The 25,905-nt window shown below is 42.0% G+C and overlaps 1 protein-coding gene across 1 annotated transcript; it reads left to right on the top strand.

Annotated features, from left to right (window-relative positions):
- Positions 1–25,905, top strand: LOC121527999 (myosin-4-like; the record flags this gene model as incomplete). The annotated part of the gene is made up of 38 exons (XM_041815086.1): positions 1–204; positions 2,105–2,248; positions 2,780–2,936; positions 3,023–3,050; positions 3,149–3,263; positions 3,355–3,447; positions 6,269–6,332; positions 6,414–6,512; positions 8,816–8,919; positions 8,995–9,133; positions 9,213–9,331; positions 9,638–9,787; positions 10,273–10,443; positions 10,530–10,836; positions 13,063–13,151; positions 14,747–14,834; positions 14,910–15,027; positions 15,341–15,464; positions 15,602–15,738; positions 15,812–16,067; positions 18,122–18,364; positions 18,439–18,615; positions 18,699–18,844; positions 18,934–19,024; positions 19,094–19,483; positions 19,561–19,687; positions 19,766–19,884; positions 20,045–20,241; positions 20,600–20,783; positions 21,045–21,210; positions 21,679–21,803; positions 21,946–22,254; positions 22,339–22,542; positions 24,669–24,794; positions 24,942–25,112; positions 25,198–25,398; positions 25,483–25,614; positions 25,894–25,905. Coding segments are annotated over exons 1-38 (5,826 nt in total), but the record flags the coding sequence as incomplete, so codon positions are not given.

Below are 25,905 nucleotides of genomic sequence, written 5' to 3' on the forward strand. Positions count from 1 at the left end.
ATGAGTTCGGACGCCGAGATGAGTGTTTTTGGGGAGGCGGCCCCGTACCTGAGGAGACCAGAACGAGAAAGGATCGAAGCACAGAATCGAATATTTGATGCTAAAACAGCAGTGTTTGTGGTGGATCCAAAGGAGCTGTTTGTAAAAGGAACTCTGCAAAGCAAGGAGGGCGGCAAAGCCACCGTCAAAACGGAAGCAGGGCAGGTAGGTTAAAGATTAAGCAGGGCAGGTACATAAAACTGAAGCAGGACATGTACTGAAGCAGGACAGGTATGTAAAACTGAAGCAGGACAGGTACTGAAGCAGGGCAGGTAGGTCAGAACTGAAGCAGGATGGGTACTGAAGCAGGACAGGTACGTAAAACTGAAGCAGGACAGGTACTGAAGCAGGACAGGTATGTAAAACTGAAGCAGGACAGGTACTGAAGCAGGACAGGTATGTAAAACTGAAGCAGGACATGTACTGAAGCAGGACAGGTATGTAAAACTGAAGCAGGACAGGTACTGAAGCAGGACAGGTATGTAAAACTGAAGCAGGACAGGTACTGAAGCAGGACAGGTATGTAAAACTGAAGCAGGACATGTACTGAAGCAGGACAGGTATGTAAAACTGAAGCAGGACAGGTACTGAAGCAGGACAGGTATGTAAAACTGAAGCAGGACAGGTACTGAAGCAGGACAGGTATGTAAAACTGAAGCAGGACATGTACTGAAGCAGGACAGGTATGTAAAACTGAAGCAGGACAGGTACTGAAGCAGGGCAGGTAGGTCAGAACTGAAGCAGGACGGGTACTGAAGCAGGACAGGTACGTAAAACTGAAGCAGGACAGGTAGGTCAGAACTGAAGCAGGACAGGTACTGAAGCAGGACAGGTACTGAAGCAGGGCAGGTAAGTCAGAACTGAAGCAGGACGGGTACTGAAGCAGGACAGGTAGGTAAAACTGAAGCAGGACAGGTACTGAAGCGGGGCAGGTAGGTCAGAACTGAAGCAGGACGGGTACTGAAGCAGGACAGGTACGTAAAAGTGAAGCAGGACAGGTAGGTAAAACTGAAGCAGGACAGGTACTGAAGCAGGACAGGTATGTAAAACTGAAGCAGGACAGGTACTGAAGCAGGGCAGGTAGGTCAGAACTGAAGCAGGACGGGTACTGAAGCAGGACAGGTACTGAAGCAGGACAGGTATGTAAAACTGAAGCAGGACAGGTACTGAAGCAGGGCAGGTAGGTCAGAACTGAAGCAGGACGGGTACTGAAGCAGGACAGGTACGTAAAACTGAAGCAGGACAGGTACTGAAGCAGGGCAGGTAGGTCAGAACTGAAGCAGGACGGGTAAGCTAAAACTGAAGCAGGACAGGTACTGAAGCAGGGCAGGTGTGTTGAAGCTGAAGAGGGACAGGGGTCAAAGAGACAGGAGTTGTTCGGAGTTTTCTTTAAAACTTTACTTGCAGACGTTTAAAAAAACTTTAAAAAAAATCTGACTAACCAGCTAAACAAGATTGACTCTCTTAAAAGCTGTCTTTGGCCTCCACGTGGAACAGCTGGTGGATGATGAAAGGGGTTTTGAGGATGAAAAGTGGCGGGTATGAAGTCTGAAACCTTTAGAGAGGGCAGCAACATTGAGGCAGGTTACAGCAGTATTTTAAACAACAACAATAAATCGTTCAGAGACAACAGAATTTAAATGATTATCCAGATTTAATGTGACGGCTGACTCAGCTGATGGGGGCCTTTTTGAAGAGGAGGATGTTTAGGATTTTTATGGTTTGATTAATGATTTTTTTAAATGTAACAAACTTGAGAGCTTTATTTACTTTTAATCCATGTCTCCATCTGCTACAGAGACTCAGAAATAAAGATAAGCATTGATTTTCTGTGCAGTACTTTGGAAAACTCAGGTTTTTGGGGGTTGTTTTCAAAAAACCTTGGTTTCATGGCACTTTGTAGTACATCTCAGCTGCAAATGGGTTAAAGCTTTAATGGACGGAGCAGATTTAGCCACAGAAAGCACCATCTCTAAACCGTTTGGTGTGTGGTGGGACGTTTGAGGCTACTCTCCCCTCTGCTCTCTTTTACATTCCCGCTGATGGAGGTCGTCTCTGTTCACAGGTCGTTACTGTGAAGGATGACGAAGTCTTCCCCATGAACCCTCCGAAGTTCGACAAGATCGAGGACATGGCCATGATGACGCACCTGAACGAGGCCGCCGTGCTGTATAACCTCAAAGAGCGTTACGCAGCGTGGATGATCTATGTGAGTGATGAAACGTTCACCACTTTATGAGGCTCATAACTACACGCCAACAGAGGAGCTGCTGCTAACAAACACCATACAGACCGGCATTAGAGCTGCTGTTTGCTTCTGAAGCTGGAGGTCTCAACTCCTAACGGGAAGGAGCAGCAGATTTCCTTACGCATCCATGAATTAAACCAAACAAATGAAAGGAGAATCCCCTGTTTTTTAAGTTGTTGGGCTATTTTCTGCACATTTTTGGTAAACACAGGATATTTTTGCTCTATTGAAAGGATAAGTGCTCAGAGAAAAATTCCTTTAACCCAGTTATGCTCTTATAATTGGCCCTCATGTGTCAACCATGCAGGCTTCACCAGCGATGTCCAGCCATGACTAAAGGTTAATCTGACGAATCTTTCTCATAGAAACTTTAGGAACAACGTTAATAAAATCCTTCAGAATATATTAGTGAATGAGGTCCAAGGCGTCTGAAATGTTGTTCTGCTTCCAAACATTATTTTAAACTTCTGTTTTATCTTAACCATGTTTCAGACCTACTCTGGTTTGTTCTGCGTCACGGTGAACCCGTATAAGTGGCTGCCGGTTTATAACCAGGAGGTGGTGGTCGCCTACCGAGGCAAAAAGCGCCAGGAGGCTCCGCCCCACATCTTCTCCATCTCTGATAACGCCTATCAGTTCATGCTCACTGGTAAACATCAGATTTGAAAAAGCATCCTTGTTTTATCAGCTTTTACTGTGAAGGTCTGATATGAGTGTTTTGTTTTGTTGTCATAGACAGAGAGAATCAGTCCATCCTGATCACGTAAGCTGCATGTCGGTCTAAAATCTCCAGCTCTCCTATGATTTAAATCAAAGAGGAAATAAAACATGTCCACTGTGTGTTCCTCTGTTTTCTTGTAGTGGAGAATCTGGTGCAGGAAAGACTGTCAACACCAAACGTGTCATCCAGTACTTTGCGACAATCGCGGGAACTGGAGACAAGAAGAAAGAAGCCACTTCCTCTGGAAAATTACAGGTTATATAGTGTATTTATTCTCTTTAAAATCAAGGTAACAATTACAAAAACCAAATCTATAGTAGTATAAGTTCCTTTTTTGTTTCTGCAGGGGAATCTGGAGGATCAAATCATCTCTGCAAACCCTCTGTTAGAGGCTTTCGGAAATGCCAAAACTGTCAGAAACGATAACTCGTCACGTTTTGTGAGTAGATGTCAGGATTTGGTGCCTATCTACATCTTTCATTTATGCCTTTGTGCCAGAAGTAGCTGGGCCCCAGAGGCGTTATATTTCCGTCTGGTTTGTCTTGTGAATGAGATTTCTCAAGAACCCTGTCAGGAATTTTCTTAAACTTTGCACCCATCTCCCTCAAGGCGCAAGGATGAAGTGTTGAGATTTTGGTTATTAGGCCTTTCGTTCATCCCTTTCTTGTGGGCATTATGTTCTATAACTAGTTCATTTGTAAGGGACGGGTAAAATATCCTGTAAAATTTAGTGTATTAGATGCACTCTTCAAAATGTCACGAGATGTCTCGCCAAGGTGAAAATCATCTCGTGAGATCAATATTGCCCAGACACCAGGAGCAGCAGCTCTCCTGACAGAAACAATACCAAAGTGGAAGTTATAAAAAATCATTAAGATACCCTGGACTCTTTAAAACTGTTGGTTTGACAGGTAATGAAGAAAAGGAGCTGATCCGTGACCCATTAAGATCACGCTCCATCCCCGCCCCCTCCTCTGCGTGTGATACTCGGGTTGGTATATGGTCCGCCAATGCATAATAAGTTCATCATAACAGTGTGAAATGATTAAATGCTGCTGCTGGAAACCCGTGCACTCTCCGTGTATGCGTGCAGACTCACTCATAGTGTCAGTATCTGTGAGTTTATAACTTTGACTCAGTCGCTGCTTCATCATGTCCCCCTCTCGTCTCACCGTCTGTCAGTCACTCGTCCATCAGCTGTTGGCTGTGCTATCATCAGTCAGAAGCCATTGTTTACTGCGGCGGTAAACTTAGTAAAACAAACTCTGTTTGAGCGCCATAGAGTCCACTGTTAGCTCCAAAAAGTGAAGTTCTAGCTCCAGGTAAATGTGCCCTGTTTGTTGTCTGACAGCAGACAGAGCAGACACACACTCGCTCACCAACACACACGCATTAACACACACCTTCATCTGTGCGTTGTGTCCAACACTGTCAAAGCTCTTTTCAGAAAAAAAGACCACAAAACCATAATAAAAGCTATTTCTCTAAATAAAAACAAACAAACATGTTATTGACAGAAATATTTCTTTTGAGAGTTTTAAATCTGGATGTCCTTAAAGAGGATGAGAAAAAGTTTGATTTTACTGATGCAGCTCTTCACATTTAGGTTTGTTGTAAATAGTTTTTAAATTACTTTCAAAATAATCCAAATGCTTTTATTATTATTATTATTTTTATTATTATTATTATTATTATTATTATAATTGTGTGTAAGCATTGATAGCCTATTCAGTACAAGAGGAGTTAGATTAAATGTTTCTGAATAGACCTGGATACTTCACAATTACGACTTTCAGCTGTATAAAGGACATTTTTTCCACTCATATATTTATTTTCCAAAATAAAAAAACGTGTAAAATCTCGTCTCTTCTCGTCTGGTGAGATAAGCGTCTCGTCACACCCCTACTATTAATGCATATTTTCATCTCAGCAGTTGTACTGTGCAACAGCTATACCTCCAGTATAAAGTGCTGGGACACAGCTGCCATCATCATTTACTACACGCCACCTGATTGTAAATCTGCTCATATTCACTGTGTAATGCAATCAACTGCTTCACAACTCACAATGTGCTGCTAAATATAGAGAAGCAGGACAGACCAGAAGAGGCAGAGCACTGGTGTCAAACTCAAGATCAAATCCAGCCTGTGGTACAGTTACACCCGGCCTGCAAGCTCATGTCCTATTCTTATTATAACGCCCTAAAACATGAGGTCTGCAGATTTACTACAGTATAAAAATGTAAACTTAGCCATGATGATATCAAATATCCTTAAGTCATAAAAATGTGAAAAAAGAAAGAATTAAAAATGATTAGAAAAAAGTAATGTGGGAAAAGAAATATTTTTTTTTTCATTTCATATTTTCAATTATGCATCACACAGTTATGACTTCAGTCTATTATTTAGACTTTTATTTCATATTTTAACCTTTCACATTTATTATTTTCAGTTTTTATCTCATATTTTGAGCTTTAAATTTATAATTTTGACTTTTTATCTTATCTTTGGCCTTTTCGACTTATTATTTCAACTTTTATCTCATATTTGGACCTTTTAGGTGCACCATTTAAAATTTGAAGTCATATTTTTGCCTTAAAACATGATTTGGATTTTTTTTTTTAATATATTTTCCTTTTTAAAGCATTATTTTAACATCTAAGTTTGTGTTTTGACCTTGTAAACTATTAAGTTTGTACTTTTTTATCTCAGATTTTGAGCCTTTTAACTAATCATTTTGACTTTTTAAATCTCAGAATCATTTATCATCAGTGCTAGTTTCTTTTCCTCATAATTTATTCCTGGTGAAAATGAGGTAAACAGTTTGGTTTAATGTGGACCCTGTTAGGCCCTCAGGTTAGACCTTAATTCAGAATCCGGCCCCTTCTGTGACTGAGTTTGACACCCCTGAGGTAGTCCATAATTTTTAACCTTTTTTTAGGTCATAATGCTGCATTTTAAGAAAACAACTGTAATTTTCAGTAAATGAATCTTCCTTCCAACTTTGCACTAATGTCAAGTCTGACTCCTGGTTGAACTGTGACCTTTCCTCCTGTGTAGCAGCAGTGACCTTGTAGCACATGAAAGCATTAATATGGTCCCTATACACGTAACTATCTCTGCAATCCAAGGTTTACAACAAACCAGAAAACCAGCTCAGCTCTTCCTGTTTGACCCTCCACTGAACTTTTCCCGTCTGGTTGTCATACTCCTCGTCCAGGCGTAGTTTATGAACGAGTCATTGACTTTGTTCTTTTCTAGGGCAAATTCATCAGAATCCACTTTGGGACCACAGGGAAACTGTCCTCTGCTGACATTGAAACCTGTGAGTTCTAGTTAAATCGCGGTTTTCTTGATGTTTTTGAGTGTTTAATTTCTAAATCATCTATTTATTTTCTCTTCACAGACTTGTTGGAAAAATCCAGAGTAACGTTTCAGCTGGCTGCAGAGAGGAGTTACCACATTTTCTACCAGATCATGTCCAACAAGAAGCCCGAGCTGATTGGTAAATAAGCTGAACCTGGGGTTTCTCCTCTACAGCCTCTTTTAGCATTAACACATTACCGTTAAATCATTTATTGTTTTAACTCATGACAAGATGACAGAAGTGATGATCTAGATCAGCAGTTCTCAACATTTTTTCAGTGATGTACCCCTTTAAAGGGGACATATTATGAAAAATCACTTTTTCAGGTTTTTTCTATCAAAAATATTTTCCTCTGGCCTGTCCACAATCCCCTCAAGAATCAGAAAAATCCGTCCCCTCCCCTCTCTTTCTCCACCTTTCAGAAAATGTGTGCTGAAACAAGCCGTTCGCAGTTTTTCCCCTCATGATGTCATGAGGCCAGTTAGCCCCACCCCCAAGTTCGGTTGGCCTGCCCCGATTGGAAAAAAGCTCCGCCCTCCTCTCCTGATCCTCCTATCAGCTGAGAAAAGAGCCACATCCATTTCCTGAGAGGGGCGGAGTCAGACAGCTCATTAGCATTTAAAGCCACAGACACAGAAACAGCTGGTTCTGAGCAGGGCTGAAACAGAGGAGGTTTTAGACATGCAGAAATCAATACTGGAGTGTTTTTTAGCAACAGACTTCACAGGCATGTTTTTGGGACCTCTGAGACTGATATAAACCTGCCTTTTAGGGTAAAATATGTCCCCTTTAAACAGTGAAAAGCTTTTTTTGGCTAAAAGTGTCAAGCACAGCGCTGTGGCAAACATCAGACTTATTTTTCTTCGAACACTTCAGATGCTAATAATCCATGACTAAATTCCCTCAGTGTGCAAAAACCCTGCTCATTTTTAGTGGTCTCTGTAACTATTAAGAAATTGACAGGTGATGTCATGATGTGCCAAGGTGGATCAAACCATCCTGCCAAGGGGGAGACTTGTTTTTTTTTTCAATATAATGAAATTGACAAATCTAGAAAATATAAAATTATGTTTATTAATGTACACTTATATTTTACTGAAATATTCATTAGTTGTTTTAAAGGATTTTGCATGGATTCTATTTTTCAAATATACACTACTGCACAAAAGTTTGTCCATTTGGGATATTTCTTGTTTTCCATGAAAATACAGCAAATGAACCAGACATGCTGACAGTGTCAGACTTAGACATGAAGATTTTAATGAAAAATGTTCTTTAAACTTTGCCTTCATGGGAAAAAACCCCTTTTGCAGCAGTTACAGCCGTGCAGACCTTAGACATTCTAGCTGTCAGTTTTTGAGGTAATCTGATGAGATTAACCCCCGTCCTGGAGCTTCCTGGAGAATCTCCCACAAAATGGATTGTCTTGATGGAGTCTTCCTTTGTACTGTACGTTTAAGCTCCTCCCACAACAGCTCAATAGGGTTCAGACAGGAAGACTGTGCTGGTGACTCCATTACAGTCAGAATTCACGCTGGCTGCTTATTCTTTATATATTTTGTAGACATTTTGGGGGTGTGTTTTGGGTCAGGATCCTGTTGTAGGATGACATTTGCCCAAGCACCTGCTGTCCACAGGATACGGCATGGCGTTGCAAAATCTTGTGATAGCTTTCCTTCCTCAAGTTCCCTCCCACTCTTCGCAAATCTCCTATTCTACCACCTCCAAAGCCCCCAGACCGTCACGCTGCCTCCACCTCTCTGACTGATGGTTTTAAGCACTGTTCTTGCATCTTCTTATTTGTTCTGCGTTGCACAAATGTTCTTCTGATTGATCCAAAGACCTCAAACTTGGACTCATCCATGCACAACTCCTTCTTCCAGTCCTCCAGTGTCCAGTCTTTTTGCTCCTTTATTAGTAAAATAGTTTATAGCTGTGCAGCATGGTTAACCTGGATTAGCAGCCATACTTGGAGATTGATGCAGAGGACTGACAATTGCTGAGAACTGTTTGTGAACTGCGTGAAAATGGTTTGCTTTGGAAAACAAAGAAATTTGCCAGTAATCCCACATTTTTTTAGCCATAGTGCATATATTTCAAGATCTCACAGTCCTCCTGGAGTGCCTCAATGTAGACCCATTTGAGAATCACTGATCTAGATTAACAACATAGCTCTATTTGCATGGCTTAAAACTGAAGACCATTGGCTCTGTTATTTCTGAAAACATCATCAAGTATGCCACAACTGAAGGTTTGGGGAAATGTTTGATTTAAATGTTGTGAATACCATAAGAAGAAGGCGTCCATCAGTCATGATCTGTAGAAGTTTAAAAGGCTTTCCTCTGTTTATGCATGTGAAATTGAATCAGTGCTCTAGCTGTCTGATCAGTGTATACTGAAGGTTATTAACTGTGTGTTTTTACTTTTACTTTTCCATGCAGAGACTCTCCTCATCACCACAAACCCGTATGACTACCCGTTTGTCAGTCAGGGCGAGATCAGCGTGGCAAGCATCGACGACAGCGACGAGCTGATGGCCACAGATGTAAATCATGATCTTTCCAACAGTCCCTGATTCCTGCATTTATGTTGTTCTTATATCGTTTTGGTGATCTTTCAGAGTGCTATCGATATCCTGGGCTTCACTGGAGAGGAGAGGATTGGCATCTACAAGCTGACAGGAGCTGTGATGCATTATGGGAACATGAAGTTCAAACAGAAGCAGAGAGAGGAGCAGGCTGAGCCAGACGGCACCGAGGGTAACCTTTATCACCGTTAATCTCCTCCATGTCCTCTTCTATTTTATCCTTTTCTGATGTGTTTTCTCTGTGTTTTCAGTGGCTGATAAAGCAGCGTACCTGATGGGTCTGAACTCTGCAGACCTGCTCAAAGCTCTGTGTTACCCCAGGGTGAAGGTTGGGAACGAGTATGTGACCAAAGGACAGACTGTTCAGCAGGTAAGGAAACCATGAAACCATTATAGTAGACCAGATATTATCACCTTTAAAAGTCCATCACTAATTCAGTACAAAACATCCGTTTATCCGAAGACAGTTTAAAGAACATAGCCTGGATATGCTGCAGCTTTGGTGTAAATTCAGCTTAAAATGTGGGAGGAGATGGGTAAAAATATTGTATATGATCTGCTTTTAATATAAAGGTTGACTACCTTTTAGCTCATAGGTGTGTTTATGGATTATGTAGGTCTGTGTTCCTTGATTTGATATTTAAATGTCTACTTTCACTTTCATTTCGTGGTTTAGGTCTACAACTCCATCGGTGCTCTGGCTAAGTCAGTGTACGAGAAGATGTTTCTGTGGATGGTGCTCCGCATTAATCAGATGCTCGACACCAAACAACCTCGGCAGTTCTTCATCGGAGTCCTAGACATTGCTGGCTTTGAAATCTTTGATGTAAGTCTGCATGAAGTACTGTGCTTTTGATCAGTATTTTGGATGATAGGATTGGGCGGTATCCATTTTCTAATACCGTCATACCCTCCTCATACTTCACCGGGGTATACGGTATTACAGTACAGCCAGCGGTGCACGTTTAACAGTTTGGCTCTACAGAAGACCACAGTACCCTGCAGCGCTGTGCCAGGCCAAGGTGCACAAGTTTCTATGCGCCGTTATGTATGCACGTGTTCGTCGTTTGCCGAATTGGCCCGACATCTTTAACAGGAGTTCTGTCATCACCTTTAAATCATCTCCACACAAACACAGTGGTGGGAATGGACGCGTAATCTCAAGGCATTTTTATAAACGTGTGCCGTATACGCAGCACAGTCTTCATAACAGTAATAAAGCAATACCGTGGCTATTTTTTAATACTCCGGTATACGGTATTACCGCCCATTCCTATTGGATAAACACTGAATGTTTGATTTGTTCGGCAGTTTAACAGTCTGGAACAGCTGTGCATCAATTTCACCAACGAGAAGCTGCAGCAGTTTTTCAACCATCACATGTTCGTGTTGGAGCAAGAGGAGTACAAGAAAGAGGGCATCGAGTGGGAGTTCATCGACTTTGGGATGGACCTGGCTGCGTGCATCGAGCTCATAGAAAAGGTTCTGTCATGAAGGTTTTATAATATTCAGGTCAAGAGGAAAGAACCTCATGGTGCATGGTTTTAAAGTCTCCCTGTTGTCTCCAGCCCATGGGAATCTTCTCCATCCTCGAAGAGGAGTGCATGTTTCCCAAGGCTTCAGACACCACCTTCAAAAACAAACTTTACGACCAACATCTGGGGAAATCCAACAACTTCCAGAAACCAAAGCCAGTCAAAGGCAAAGCTGAGGCTCATTTCTCTCTGGTTCACTACGCCGGCACTGTGGACTACAGCATCACGGGCTGGTTGGACAAAAACAAAGACCCCCTAAACGAGACCGTGGTCCAGCTCTACCAGAAGTCCAGCCTCAAACTGCTGGCCTTCCTCTACATGTCCTACTCCTCATCTGATGGTAAAAATAGACACGTCCAACTTTATCTGCAGACACTTTTCTAAGACTGTACTCCTTATTTATTTATAAAGACTGGACATGAATCACCATGAGCTCAGCACTGAGAAACACTGAGCAACATTACTGTGGTAGGGAAAAAATAGTTTAACACACAACTCTACCAGTGTGGAGATCGGTGCTTCATAGCCTGAGAAATTCCACAAAAAATGCCTGAGTGTTTTACATTCTACCAAAAGATTCAATCACCTAAATTCACCCATAATGCACTGGGCTCACTGTCCACTCCCAGGCATTGCAGCGCTGCAGTTGGGTGGTTTAGTGTAAATATAAGCAGGTCTCCTTGTGTTGACCCGTTCCTAGACAACAGCATGTGGTTTATATAACTAATGCAAATCTAATCAAGGTCAAAGGCATCTCACCATTTTCACTAAGTACATGCATTTTGTTTTTTAAGCCTTTTAAAACAAGAATACACAAGACTTATTCTAACAACACTTATTCTAATTATCACTGGTGTCAGAGACAGCAGGTCAAATGTAATTCATATCACAAACCCGCTGTCCTCCAGCATGGCTCCTGCTTCTAATCTAAAGTTAGGCTGTAGTATTTCAAAGGAATAATGTCAATGAACCAACAGAAGGCAGAATACAGACAAGAGACTCAACGGGGTAGAGAGAGATGCAGAAAGAGAGAAAACAAAATCTCTGAATAAGGTCAGGTCAGATATGGGATCATATGCTGGTCCAGCACTTCGCCACGTCAACCTTGGTCCTGTACTGCTCTGGCCTGCTGATGGCCACCCTGCCATCACGCTAAACACCAAAGTGGTTATCGTTTCCACAGACACCCGTACCCTCACTTTGGTGGGCGGCTATAAATGCAGCGCGTGTCTGCTGGTCAGTCGCAGAGTTATAGAAAGGATGAGTGACAGAAATCAGTAGGGAAGAAGCAGTAAACCGCTTTAGTTCAGCTGAAAGTGCTTTTTAAAAAAATAACTACATCATAATCATGTTAAGTCAGTACAGATCCTCAGCTGATGGAATACAGAAACATTTAGAGTTTTAACGGTACATTAAGATGTGAATATAGCTGGTCTAGAACAGTTTATACACCATTACATAAAAGTTTAGAGCTGTACCATAAGAATTCATCACATTTAAAATGAACTGAAGATCTAACTGGTGTTAAAATCAAACTAGATCAAGTCAGAAATCCTGGGTGCGCTGATCCCGTTTTAAAATCGGCTGCAGCCTGAAGTTTAACAAACACGTTCAACAACCACAGAGCGATGTTTCAGAAGTTAGCTGAAGTAAGAATAAATGAATAACTATCTACAATACAGAGAACCAACTGATCTAAAGCTTCATATTCACAACACTTCAGCGTTAATTTAGTTACACATCCAACGCAGATAGACCAGGCTGATGTGAGCCTTCAGGCTCTGCTTTGTGTTCTTATCAGGTCCAGATAAACATCAGGAAACTTGATTTCACAATCTAGGAAACAGTGTGGATCTCTTTTGAGTCCAAATATCTCTGATTTAAGCAGATATTGGTCCGTTTTTTTCCTGTTTTCGCCCGCTCCTCACGGAGCAGACTTCCATGTTTTGCAGCTTGGAGCTGAGCGGTTGTATCACGTGCTGACGTGACGTCAGTGCACCCCCCTATTGCTGTGTGTATAGCTCCACCTTTTTGGGACAGAAAGGTGAGATTGGTATGTAGGTACCTCTATGTGGGGGCCGAGAAAGGTGGGACAGTACAGGTCAGTTTTGTGGGACCGTTTCCAACTTTTGCTCGATGGAAACACCAAAAAAATGCGTACCGTTCTGTACCAAACTGAACCAGACTGCTCAGTGGAAACAACCCACAGGTGTCCAGCTACAGCTCTCCTAAGGTTACTGATGGCTGAAACATTGACTGGGTTTTTGTTGTTTAGCCCTCTACCCCTCTGCTCACATTTCTCCTGTCCCAACCACACCTGAGCATGTGTCTTTAGTGTGTGCATGAGCAGTCTACTGTACCCAAGCCCTTTCCCATCCAAGGATAAGGAGTGACCACGCTTTAGCGTGGTTTGGAGCACACTCACTGGTCAAACAAACTGCACTTTAGGTTAAGATGTGCTTGGATATGGTACAGTTTGCATGGCATTTGATTTATTCCTAGATTTTTATTTTTGATTTAAAATTTCTACCTTTAAATGTGGATTAAACATTCTGTTCATCTGTAGATAATGCAGCTGGAGGAGGATCTGGAGGTACAAAGAAAGCAGCCAAGAAGAAAGGCTCGTCCTTCCAGACCGTGTCGGCCCTCTTTAGAGTAAATCAACACTTGTATAATCCTCATACAGATTTAAGAATGGTTCTGAAGGCATTAAAGTAGAATAAAAATGATTAATCTGCTCTTATGATAAGTCAGGGATGTCAGACTCAGTCACAGCAGGGCTGGATTCTGAATTTGGGTCTAACCTGAGGGCCTAACAGGGTCAGAATTTCCCATAAGCTGTTAACCTTATCTTTACCAGTGACGAATTATAGGGAAACAACTTATGACTGATGATAAATGATTTTGAGAATAACAAAAGTCAAAAATAAAAAAATTGTGTTAGTTAACAGTGAAAATACTGGATAAAATTAAAAATCATTAGCTCTAAATGTCAAAATATAGATAATATTACAAATCATGGGTTTAAAAGGTCAAAATAAATCTACAAATGCAGAATTTTGAATCGAAAAGGTCAATATGTGGACCATTTATTTATCTGTCTGTCTATTGCCTGTTTGTTTTTATGATGAATGTATTGTGAGCAGCGCTGCACTTATGTCCATCACAAATTTCCCCCCAGGGACAGTAAAGTTTATCCTTATCCTTAATATTTGGGATTAAAAGTCAAAGTTAGTTGGAAAGGCCAAAATATGAGAAGAAAAAACAAAATATAGAGTTATAAAGGTGAAAATAATAGATAAAGTTAAAAATCAAGAGTTTTTAAGGTCCAAATATAAGATAAAACTCTAAATCATGAAGTGTAAATGCTAAATTATGAGATAAAATTTAAAATAATGAGTTTTAAAGGTCAAGAGATTAGATGAAAATTTTAGATGTTAAATCAAGAAAGTCAGTATTCAGGATTTAAAGTTAGAGTTAGGAGTAGAAAATGGTCCAAATATAAGATAAAAAGTCAAATTCATGATTTGAAAAGGTTAAAACCATAACTTTAAGTCAGAATTGTGAGATGTAAAATTGAAAATGTGGAATGAAAATACACATTTTTTTTTACCACATTCCTGACTTAATATCAAATTATTTTAACTCTTGACTCTTTCTAAGTCTTATGACTCAACAACGATATTTTCAATCAACAAGCTTAAGTTTACATTTTTATACTACGGGTGTAAAGATACGTGTATTCGTACTGTATCGATTTAGTACAGTACAGACATGTAACGAACGGATACATGTGGAACAAAGCTCACATAGAAAGGTAGAAAACCAGAGAATGGGTGTATGTCAATATATCAATGAAAATAACCAAGTAATCAAAAAGATATTAATTAATATTGTTAGTCATTGAAGACCTTTGGAAGGAGCTTGCTGCATTATTAATAATTTAAATGTAATTTATTTATCCTATTTATTTTTATACAATTTAATACACTTAAAAAAAATCTGTTATTTATTCGCTTTAATTGCCGTACCCAAAACGTACAGCGTGACTTCAAAATCAAGGTACGTAGTGAACCGAAATATTTGTGTCCTGTTACACCCCTACTTTATACTGGAGGAAATGAGCAGACCTCATACTAGTGGGCCAGTTATAATAAAAATATGATTTGATCTGGTGGGCCGGGGATAACTCTACCTCGTCTGGATTTAACACCCCTGTGATGAGCAATAACACTGACTCTCTCCAACAGGAGAATCTTGGGAAGTTGATGACAAATCTGCGCAGCACCCATCCTCATTTTGTCCGCTGTCTGATCCCAAATGAGACAAAGACTCCAGGTACCTCATTCACGTCTTCAACCCCTTCCTCATGGTACTGTATCTATGATATTAATGTGTTTCTGCTGGCCGTAGGGATCATGGAGCACCACCTGGTCATCCATCAGCTGAGGTGTAACGGTGTGCTGGAGGGAATCCGGATCTGCAGGAAAGGATTCCCCAGCAGGATCCTGTACGGGGACTTCAAGCAGAGGTAAGGAGATTTTTACTTTCCACTGGTGGGGTTTCTGCCTGCCAGTTTGAATGGATGCTGACACCTCAAAATATTGCACAAAAGTTTAAATGCTTGAAGGATGTGAAAAATTTGACTGATAAAAGGAGAAATGGGACTTTTTGCAGTGTAATCCCATTGTTGCTGATACATACAGACATGGCTCTGCAAACACCATGCTTCAATAAAAGGATGAAGTGTTATGGTGCATCTGTGCATTCTGCTGATTTCTACAGCTGATATGTCATCTGTTAGCTTCTTTTAAAAAATCCTCAAACCAGACTTTATATTGTAGGTACAAAGTTCTGAACGCTAGTGTGATCCCTGAGGGACAATTCATCGATAACAAGAAGGCTGCGGAGAAACTCCTTGGCTCTATCGATATCGACCACACGCAGTATAAGTTTGGGCACACCAAGGTAAGTCTGGGATGTAGTCAGAGTCCCCAGTCATTTTGAACTGTTACCTGCTGTATTATCTGAAAGAGAGTGAACTTACAGTGAAAGGTCAGCTACACTGGACAGTGCCTTATCGGATTAAACTTTATGGTCTGCAGGTTTTCTTCAAAGCTGGACTCCTTGGTCTTCTGGAGGAGATGAGAGACGAGAGGCTGGCCTCTCTGATCACCATCACTCAGGCTCTGTGTCGAGGTTTCCTCAAGAGGAAGGAGCTCCAGCACATGATGGAGAGGAGGTAACCCTGGTTATTGATCACATATATGTAAAATCAGCTGATCTGTTTGAATGTTGAATGTACTGTTTCCCAGAGAGTCGATCTACATCATCCAGTACAACATCCGCTCCTTCATGAACGTCAAACACTGGCCGTGGATGAAGCTCTACTTTAAGATCAAGCCGCTGTTAAGGAGCGCTGAGACGGAGAAGGAGATGGCCAACATGAAGGTGGAGTTCGCCAAGTGTAAGGAGGATTTAGCCAAATCTGAGGCCAAGAGGAAAGAGCTGGAGGCCAAAATGGTGACTCTGCTTCAGGAGAAGAACGACCTGAGTCTGCAGATTCAAACTGTGAGTACGGGAAGGTGAATTCAGCACACGGTGTGGGAGGGACTGGCTGTAGTGAACCAAATAAGATCAGTAAGATAAAGAAAAGGTAGAGTGTGATACAGTCAGTAGTTTACTGCAGTTTTCAGAATGATCGACTACGACACAAGTGAGCACAGTCCATGAAAGTCTCTGGACAACACGTCAAGGCTGCTGTGGAACAACAAAACAACATGAGAGCTTATCTTCATCCTCATCCTCATCGTCATAGTGACTTTCTGTCACTGTTGTTCATCTTCGGTGATGGTCATTCAGTAGGGTCGTAACGGTAATATCCCGATACTGCGGTAACAGAAGCGTCTCAATCCTGCCCCGGACATATGACGGTTTTAATGGGTATGTCTTCAGGGCAAAAAGTGTAGCTTTGTAGTGGAGCAGAGCTAATAGATGTTGGAACTACAATTCCCATCTGCCCTTGCGTACCCATAATGCTTTGCGCTTCACTTGCTTGCTTGATTCTACAGCGCGAAAATGACAGATACATGGAGTAGCGAGAAGTGTTAATTTTGGCAGCTATTTTTTTATTTTAGTCTCAGTCTTTAGATAAAATTTAAGCTTTAGTCCCATTTTAGTCATTTCTACCCTTTTTAGTTTTAGTCTAGTTTTAGTCCATAGAAGTCCTCACATTTTAGTCTTTACTTTTAGTCCAAGCATTTATTTCTTACCTAAATCTGGTACCAAGTCATGGTAGTGTGTTCTCTGCTAAATCTGGGGTCCCTGCTTTCTACAGCTGAGAGGAAGAAGAGATACAGATTTATTGTTTTTAGACAGATTTACCCACAGTGGAGAAATATCACGGATTTTGAATGTCTGGCAAAAACTAAATGACATTTAATCTAGTTTTAGTCATTTAGACTAAAACTAAACTTAGTTTTTTTCAGATTTAGTCATCACAGATCTATTATTGTTAGCCTTAGTCTAGTTTTTGTCATGGAAAAAAGGCTGTCCATGAATATTTTTAGTTAGTGTTGTAACCGGGTGTACACTGTGTGATTTCAAGCCACCATAACAGTTGTGGCAGAATGTCATCTCATACTGTGTGACTGAATCGTCTACTTCACACAAGCATCGCGTTGTGTGCTCAGACTGTCAATCTGACGGTCGTGCACGACCTGAATGCTCACACTTTGCAACTGAAGTCGGGACGGACTGTGACAGAAACCCAGAGTTTCCTTTTTAAAAGTCTCACATCGAGAGCGAAGTGTTTCCAGTCATATTCTTTCTCTTTCCCCTCTATCTCTCCCCTTCTCTCTCTCGCCCGCTACCTCTATCAGTCTCACACACACAAAACCAGCATCGCCTCTGTGTCAGCTGCAGGTCGCGTGTAGGAATATTTCCTGCTCGTTTAATTCCGTTATCATAGCGGGGGTGCATCAGAAAGTCATTCTAGCCGTTGTCATGGTAATTTAGGACGTTGTCCGACAGTTTACAAAGGAAAATAATCCCCCAAAGTTGTTTATTCTGCTCGTGTTTCTGCTCTCACTGTGAAGTGTCTGAAGTCGTACGACCAAAACGTCAAACATGCCAGAAATCCTCCTGACCAGTCAGGAGTGGGTCGTCAGGTCATAGTTAGAGGACTTTCCATCTCCTCTCAAAAACATCTTAAAATCTTAAGATCAATTGTGATTTTAAGGATAGTAGTGCACTAATTGTTAATATTAATCGTGATTAATGCAGTTCATCTCGAAAACTCTTGTTTTTCTACATATAAACTACTTAATAAGTGTTTTTAATGATTTTAGATAATATAAACAGAAGTCATTTTGAAGACTGGGGAGTAAGCTAACCCTCTGAGGGTCCTGCACCCCAGGTTGGGAACCATTGCTCTGTCATGATACAAACAGATTTCAGGGTCTGTTAGGACTTTAAACTGCTGCTGCTCAGCCTTACTGCAGCTCCAAACCATCATGACTTTACATTTCTAAAGCATCATGACTTTTTACAGTCGCCACAAGAACAATTCCAGCTGTAAAGGAAGTGTTTGCTGCATTATGGTAATTTTTATCTTTATTGAACAGGAAAGTGAGACTCTGGCAGACGCAGAAGAAAGATGTGAAGGACTTATAAAAAATAAGATTCTTCTCGAGGCCAAAACCAAAGAACTGAGCGAGAGGCTGGAGGACGAGGAGGAGGTGAACGCCGAGCTGACCGCCAAGAAGAGGAAGCTGGAGGACGAGTGCTCTGAGCTGAAGAGAGACATCGACGACCTGGAGCTGACGCTGGCTAAAGTGGAGAAGGAGAAACATGCCACTGAGAACAAGGTGGGCCTCTGATAAGACGATGTTAACCAGTGAATTTAACAGCTAATAAGAATCGCTCTCTGCTTCCTGTCCAGGTGAAGAATCTGACGGAGGAGATGTCCACTCTGGACGACACCATCGCCAAGTTATCAAAAGAGAAACTGGCTCTACAGGAGGCTCACCAGCAGACTCTGGACGACCTTCAAGCTGAGGAGGACAAAGTCAACTCTCTGAGCAAAGCCAAGATCAAGCTAGAGCAACAAGTAGACGATGTAAGACTGCAGCCGTAACCCTCTGAAAATCACTGCATGTTTGAATCAAATTCTTTACAACCTTCACAGTGTTTATATTTCAGCTTGAAGGCTCTCTGGAACAAGAGAAAAAGGTCCGGATGGATATTGAGAGAGGAAAAAGGAAGCTTGAAGGAGATCTTAAACTAGCCCAGGAATCCATAATGGATCTGGAGAACGACAAACAACAGCTGGAGGAGCGCCTTAAAAAGCATGTATTACTAAATATGTGTCTATTTATTGTAAGTGTGAAATTTTAAACATTTCTATTTAAACTGTGTGACTTTTTTTTTACAACAGGAAGGACTTTGAGTTCAGCCAGCTCCTCAGTAAAATCGAGGACGAGCAGAGCGTGTCCATGCAGTCTCAGAAGAAAATCAAGGAGCTCCAGGTACGCAGGAAACTGTAAGGTTAACTCATAGTTACTATAAAATCATAACTGATGTAAAATTTTTTCCAGGCTCGCATCGAGGAGCTGGAGGAGGAAATCGAGGTGGAGCGAGTCGCCCGAGCGAAGGTGGAGAAGCAGCGGTCTGAACTCTCCCGGGAGCTGGAGGAGATCAGCGAGCGTCTGGAGGAGGCCGGAGGAGCGACCACCACGCAGATCGAGATGAACAAGAAGAGGGAGGTCGAGTTTCAGAAACTGAGACGAGACCTGGAAGAGTCAACACTCCACCACGACGCCATCGCCGCCGCTCTGCGAAAGAAACATGCCGACAGCGTGGCTGAGCTCAGCGAGCAGATCGACAACCTGCAGCGCGTCAAGCAGAAGCTGGAGAAGGAGAAGAGCGAGTTAAAGATGGAGATTGATGACCTGTCGGGGAACGTAGAGGTCTCAGTGAAGTCCAAGGTAGGAAGGATCAGATTCTTTAGAGTCTCTGCTGTCACCCTAAACACGCTCTTCATTAATGGTTTCACATGTTACAGATTCATTTTGAGAAGCTGTGCCACTCTCTGGAGGACCAGCTGAGTGAATACAGAAGCAAACATGATGAAAACTCTCGTCTGATCACTGAGGTCAACGCTCAAAGGGCCAAACTTCAGAATGAAAACGGTTAGAAACAGAGATAAGGCTTTCCAAACCACCTTTCTTGACTTTTTCTGACCTTCTTTTCTGATTTTGCTCTAACAGGAGAGTTGTCTCGTCTGCTTGAGGAGAAAGAAGCGATCCTCTCTCAGATAACGAGGGCGAAGTTGGCGTTCTCTCAGCAGGTTGAGGAGCTGAAAAGGCAGGTCGAAGAAGAGTCAAAGGTTTGTTTGATCAATGCACAAACTGATTTTTAAGCCTTAAGATAGAACAATTTTATGAACGCAGTATTCTAGATATCCAGCAGCACGACCAGGGATCTGGCCTGTTTCTCTGATTACAAACGTGTTTCTTCTACTAATAATAAAACTCCTCCGCTGTCAGGCTAAGAACGCCCTGGCCCATGCGCTGCAGTCCGCCCGCCATGATTGTGACCTGCTGAGGGAGCAGTTTGAGGAGGAGCAGGAGGCCAAGTCTGAGCTGCAGAGAGGGATGTCTAAAGCCAACAGTGAGGTCGCTCAGTGGAGAACCAAATATGAGACGGACGCCATCCAACGCACCGATGAACTGGAGGAGGCCAAGTGAGCGTTAAACTACTCGCTGTGTCTTTTGTTCCCAGCTTAATCTCTATCAGGACGTGTTATTGACCTTTTCAGGGAGTGATTCTGGTTCTTGGTGACACTTTTCTTACGTTAAATGATCGCTGTGTGTTTCCTTGGCTCTTTTTTTTTTCGAACTTTCATGTTTTTCTGTCATACGCCTTTGTACCTCTAATTTGCATTCCTAACAGTTTTATAGATGTTTGGGCTTTAAAATCTCGTTGGCCTGTAAGCATCAGATCCTAGATCAATAGGAATTACCCTGATTGTCCAGTACATACAGACTTGAACAGATTAGTCATGCACAGTGTGAAAAATGGCTTAACTGTGTCACGCTTAGGAAGAAGCTGGCCCAGCGTCTTCAAGAGGCCGAGGAGACTAACGAAGCCGTGAATGCCAAGTGTTCATCTCTGGAGAAGACGAAGCAGAGGCTGCAGGGCGAGGTGGAAGATTTGATGGCTGACCTGGAAAGAGCGAACGCACAGGCAGCCAGTCTGGACAAGAAACAGAGAGCCTTTGATAAGGTAAATGAGGAGTACTATGGGAGACATTTGCAATACAATGAATTTAATTTTTAGGCTTATGTTCCAGTAATTGAGTCCAAAAACCTTCAGATCTGTGTCTTTAAAACTCTGTGCAATGACCCTTTAATGCTGGAACATGTTCATTTAGAGAGAGCAAGCTCATGGTTTGCATTGTGATTAACTGCATGTTTAGACAAAGGTTTAAGAGCGAAATCATGCATTTTAATTGAACTCATTTAAAGCAGTAGTTCTCTCTTTTAGATTCTGTGTGAGTGGAAGCAGAAGTACGAGGAGAGTCAGGCGGAGCTGGAAGGATCTCAGAAAGAGTCTCGCTCTCTCAGCACCGAGCTCTTCAAAATGAAGAACTCTTATGAGGAAGCTCTGGAGCATCTGGAGGTCTTCAAACGAGAGAACAAAAACCTGCAACGTACGTATTTAATCTAGAATAACAGAGATTTCTTTGAGTCTCTGAAAATAGGCAATGAATATCTAGTGGCTGACTGCAAATCTTTGTTTTGTTCTCTTTCAGTGGACCTAAAGCATGATAGCCAAAGCACTGATTCTTTTTATTACAGAAATCGAAGGCTTTGGTCTTTAACCTGACTCTGCTTTAGAGTGGCTGTTAATGATTTTAATAGGGCTGTAGTCAATTAAAGAAAATCAGCCAAAGTTGCACCCATGCACGATTGGTCGTGCAGGTTAAAAGAGAAAATCTCAAATAAAAATAATCAGTTGTGGCAGCGCTACAGTGCCACTTACAGGCTTGGCATATATACTGCAGCATTTTCAGTGGTTCTGTGCTTACACCACAGGCGTCAAGACGATGAGTTGTGCAAAACTTAGATATCTAATTATAGGAATCAGAAATGCTGATCTATGCTTTTGCTGTTTTTAGAGGAAATCTGTGATTTGACTGAGCAGCTTGGAGAGAACAGCAAAGCCATCCATGAGCTGGAGAAAAACAAGAAACAAACAGAAACGGAGAAGACAGAGATCCAGACGGCTCTGGAAGAAGCTGAGGTGACGTTTCAAAATGCACAAAGAACTTTTCATAATTTTGAATTTCCCTCTGGATTAATAAAGTGTCTGTCTGTCTGTCAGAATTGAACTAGAAATTAAAACTCAATCACCCAGCTCTTATTTTATCACGTTCCTCGTCCAGGCCTCTCTGGAGCACGAGGAGTCTAAAATCCTGCGTGTTCAGCTCGAGCTGGCCCAGGTGAAAGGAGAGGTGGACCGCCGACTGTCAGAGAAGGACGAGGAGATGGAGCAGATGAAACGAAACCATCAGCGCGTGGTTGAAACCATGCAGTCAGCTTTAGACTCAGAGACTCGCAGTAAGAACGACGCCATGAGGATCAGGAAGAAGATGGAGAGCGACCTGAACGAGATGGAGATCCAGCTGAACCACGCTAACCGGCAGGCAGCTGAGGCTCAGAAACAGCTGAGGAACATCCAGGCCCACCTCAAAGTGAAGATTTACTCTGCAGATTTGATATTCTGACTTCATACGCTAGATAAACGATTCAGATTTTACCGTCAAGTGTCTCTGCAGGAGCAAACTCTTCACCTGGATGAGGCGCTGCGTACTCAGGAGGACCTGAAGGAGCAGGTGGCGATGGCTGAGAGGAGGAGCGGTCTACTGCAGGCTGAGGTGGAGGAGCTACGAGTCGCTCTGGAGCAGTCGGAGAGAGGCCGTAAATTAGCTGAACAGGAACTGACGGATGCTTCTGAGAGAGTCGCTCTGCTGCACTCTCAGGTGGGCAGAATTGTCATTGCATGGGATGGTGACATGAGAGAACAATGCATTTTAGTGTCAACTGTACAATCCTGTGTGCAAGATGCACTTTAATACTTATGCCTTCATCAAGATTGCTGACTGCATCCTATAAACTGATTAAATCAATGTTACATTGTGAATGGCTTAGAAATATACCTTCATGATTACAACTGCAGCTGCTAGCATTACTACTTAGTGGTTTAGAACTAACTCCTATTTCTGTGCTTTGATGCACTCTGTACCTGTTAGGATATGCAACACTTTTTACCATTGCTTCTCCCTCATAAGTTTAGAATCCTGCCAAATCTGGACCCCCAAAGTTCCCAATCCAGGCCCTAAAAGATGATTATATTCAGAAAATGTGAGGAGGAATGAAGATGTGTTTGGTTGTTAGGTTTTTTTTTTTTTTTTTTTTTTATTAAACCAACCCTAAAATGATCAATACTGCAGCAGTTTTATCAGGAATTACTTAACCTTTAAACCATTGCTTGTGGGTTTTTTTTTTGTTTTAATTAATTATTTTTCTATAAAACACCATTATTAGTAAATATGATGCATGATTAATACATATTTCTCAGTCAGTCCTGCAGTTTTCTGTATCAACTTTCCACTTCAGGCACTCGGAGCGTGCAATTTTTCTGCCTGAGTTAAGATTACAGTGCAGTGAAAAAGTGTTTTCCCACTTTCTGATTCCTGATTTTTTTGCATATTTATCACACTCAAATGTTTTAGATCATCAAACCAATTTTTATATTTCACAAAGACAACCCATGTAAATACAAAATGCAGTTTATAAATGATGATTTTATTTATTATTTCACCCTGTGTGAAACAGTAATTTCCCCCTGATCCTAATAACTGGTTGTCCCACCTTTGGCAGCAATAACTGAAATCAAGCGTTTGTGATAACTGGTGATGAGTCTTTCTCATCACTGTGGAGGAATGTTGTCCCACTCTTCTTCACAGAATTGTTTAAACTCAGCCATATTGGAGGGTTTTCCAGCATGAACTGCCCATTTAAGGTCACACCACAGCATCTCAGTTGGATTAAAGTCCAGACTTTGACTTGGTCACTCCAAAACTTTAATTTTTGTTTATTTTGACCCATTCAGAGGTGGACTTGCTGGTGTGTTTCAGCTCGTTGTCCTGCTTCATAACCCAAGAGCTCTTCATCTTGAGGCCATGAACTGATGGCCGGACGTTGGCCTTCAGGATTTTCTGGTAGACAGCAGAATTCATGGTTCCATAAATCACAGCAAGTGGTCCAGGTCCTGAAGCAGCAAAGCAGCCCCAGACCATCACACTGCCACCACCATGTTTGACTGTTGATGATGTTCTTTTTATCAAATGCTGTGTTATTTTTACTCCAGATGTAACGGGCCGCACACCTTCCAGAAAGTTCTGCTTCTGTCTGGTCAGTCCACAGAATATTTCCCAGAAGTCTTGGGGATCATCAGGATGTTTTTAGTCAAATGTGAGACGAGCCTTTGTGTTCTTTTTGTCAGCAGTGGTTTTGGCCTTGGAACTCTCCCATGATGCCATTGTTGCCCAGTGTCTTTCTGATGGTTGAGTCATGAACTCTGACCTTAACTGAGGCCAGTGAGGCCTGCAGATCTCTGAATGTGGTTCTGGGTTCCTTTGTGACCTCTTGAATGAGTCGTCGTTGCTCTCTTGGAGTCATTTTGATTGACCGACCACTCCTGGGAGGGTTCACCACTGTTCCCAGTTTCTCCACTTGTGGATAATGGCTGCAGTCCTGTCATAGCATCTTTCTAGAGGGAGTACTTACCATCCAGCTCACTTTCTGAGAAATGTTAGCCTTTTAGTTCATTGTTTTGGTTTCATTCCTTGCAGCTATTTTATTCTATTCTCATCAGCTAAGTTACACCACTTAACAGTCGCAAAAACAAAAAGCTGACAAACACAGATAGAGACTGGCTGGTGAGCCAGCAGATGCAGCTAAGGAGGAGCTGGTTAAGCTTTAAGATTATGTTTTATTTAAACTGAGACTCTAAGATTAGTAGAGACCCCAAACTTCAACAAAGCTTTATAGCATCAACTTAAACTTTATTTATTTAACTTGCTCATCCTCCTTTTGACTGCAGAACACGAGTCTCCTGAACGCTAAGAGGAAGCTGGACTCAGACGTGAGCCAGCTGCAGGGAGAGATGGATGACGCCATCCAAGAGGCTCGAAACGCAGAGGAGAAGGCCAAGAAGGCCATCACTGATGTAAATATTAGTCATGCTCTTTAGCTCAAAAAATCCTGGGTCACATAATGTGGCAGTGATGATTATGAGCCTATTATCCTTGATGAATGCTGCTTTATTTCCAGTTGTTTTGTTTTAATATGTCTTGGTTTTGGTGTATTAACGCAGGCTGCCATGATGGCAGAGGAGCTGAAGAAAGAGCAGGACACCAGCAGCCACCTGGAGAGGATGAAGAAGAACCTGGAGGTGTCCGTGAAGGACCTGCAGCACCGTCTGGACGAAGCAGAGAACCTCGCTCTGAAAGGTGGAAAGAAGCAGCTGCAGAAACTGGAGGCTCGGGTATCAAACGTCTCTTTGAATGACTCTTAAAGAGATTTACTGAGAGGAAAGGTTTGTGTGAGGATGGTTTTATTTTGTGGTGTAGGTGCATGATCTGGAGGGAGAGCTGGAGAGTGAGCAGAAAAGATCCTCTGAAGCAGTGAAGGGGATCCGTAAATACGAGAGGAAAGTGAAGGAGCTGACGTATCGAACTGAAGAGGATAAGAAGACGGTGCTGAGGCTGCAGGACCTTGTGGACAAACTGCAGCTCAAAGTGAAGGCCTACAAACGGCAGAACGAGGAGGCTGTAAGATCCCACAGGACTGCTGCTAAAACAAGCTAGTGCAGTCCTTTGTTTGGTGTTTTAATCATACTTTTATGTGTGCATCAGGAGGAGCTGGCCAACACTCACCTCGCGAAGCTGAGGAAGGTGACACACGAGCTGGAGGAGGCTCAGGAGCGAGCGGACATCGCTGAATCTCAGATCAACAAACTGAGAACCAAGAGCAGGGAGTTTGGAAAGGTAACTCTTCATAAATGTTTGTTTGTTTCATCATGATCCAATGTAAAGTTCAGCTGTGATAACTATATTATACCTGAAAAATATCGATTATTGATTCAATATTGATTCATGCTGTCGTAAAAATATCCTTTTTAAAACTGTAAACCCCTTCTTTTAAAACAGAATTACCTTTTTTTTGGAAATGTTAACAATAGGCATGAGCACACGAACCTAACTATTGGGAAAGTCATGTAAAACTTTATTGATTATTGATGATGTGCACAAACACCAGGATGCCAGAAAATACAGGAG

Source organism: Cheilinus undulatus, linkage group 20 (assembly GCF_018320785.1).
Source record: "Cheilinus undulatus linkage group 20, ASM1832078v1, whole genome shotgun sequence".
NCBI lineage: Eukaryota > Metazoa > Chordata > Actinopteri > Labriformes > Labridae > Cheilinus > Cheilinus undulatus.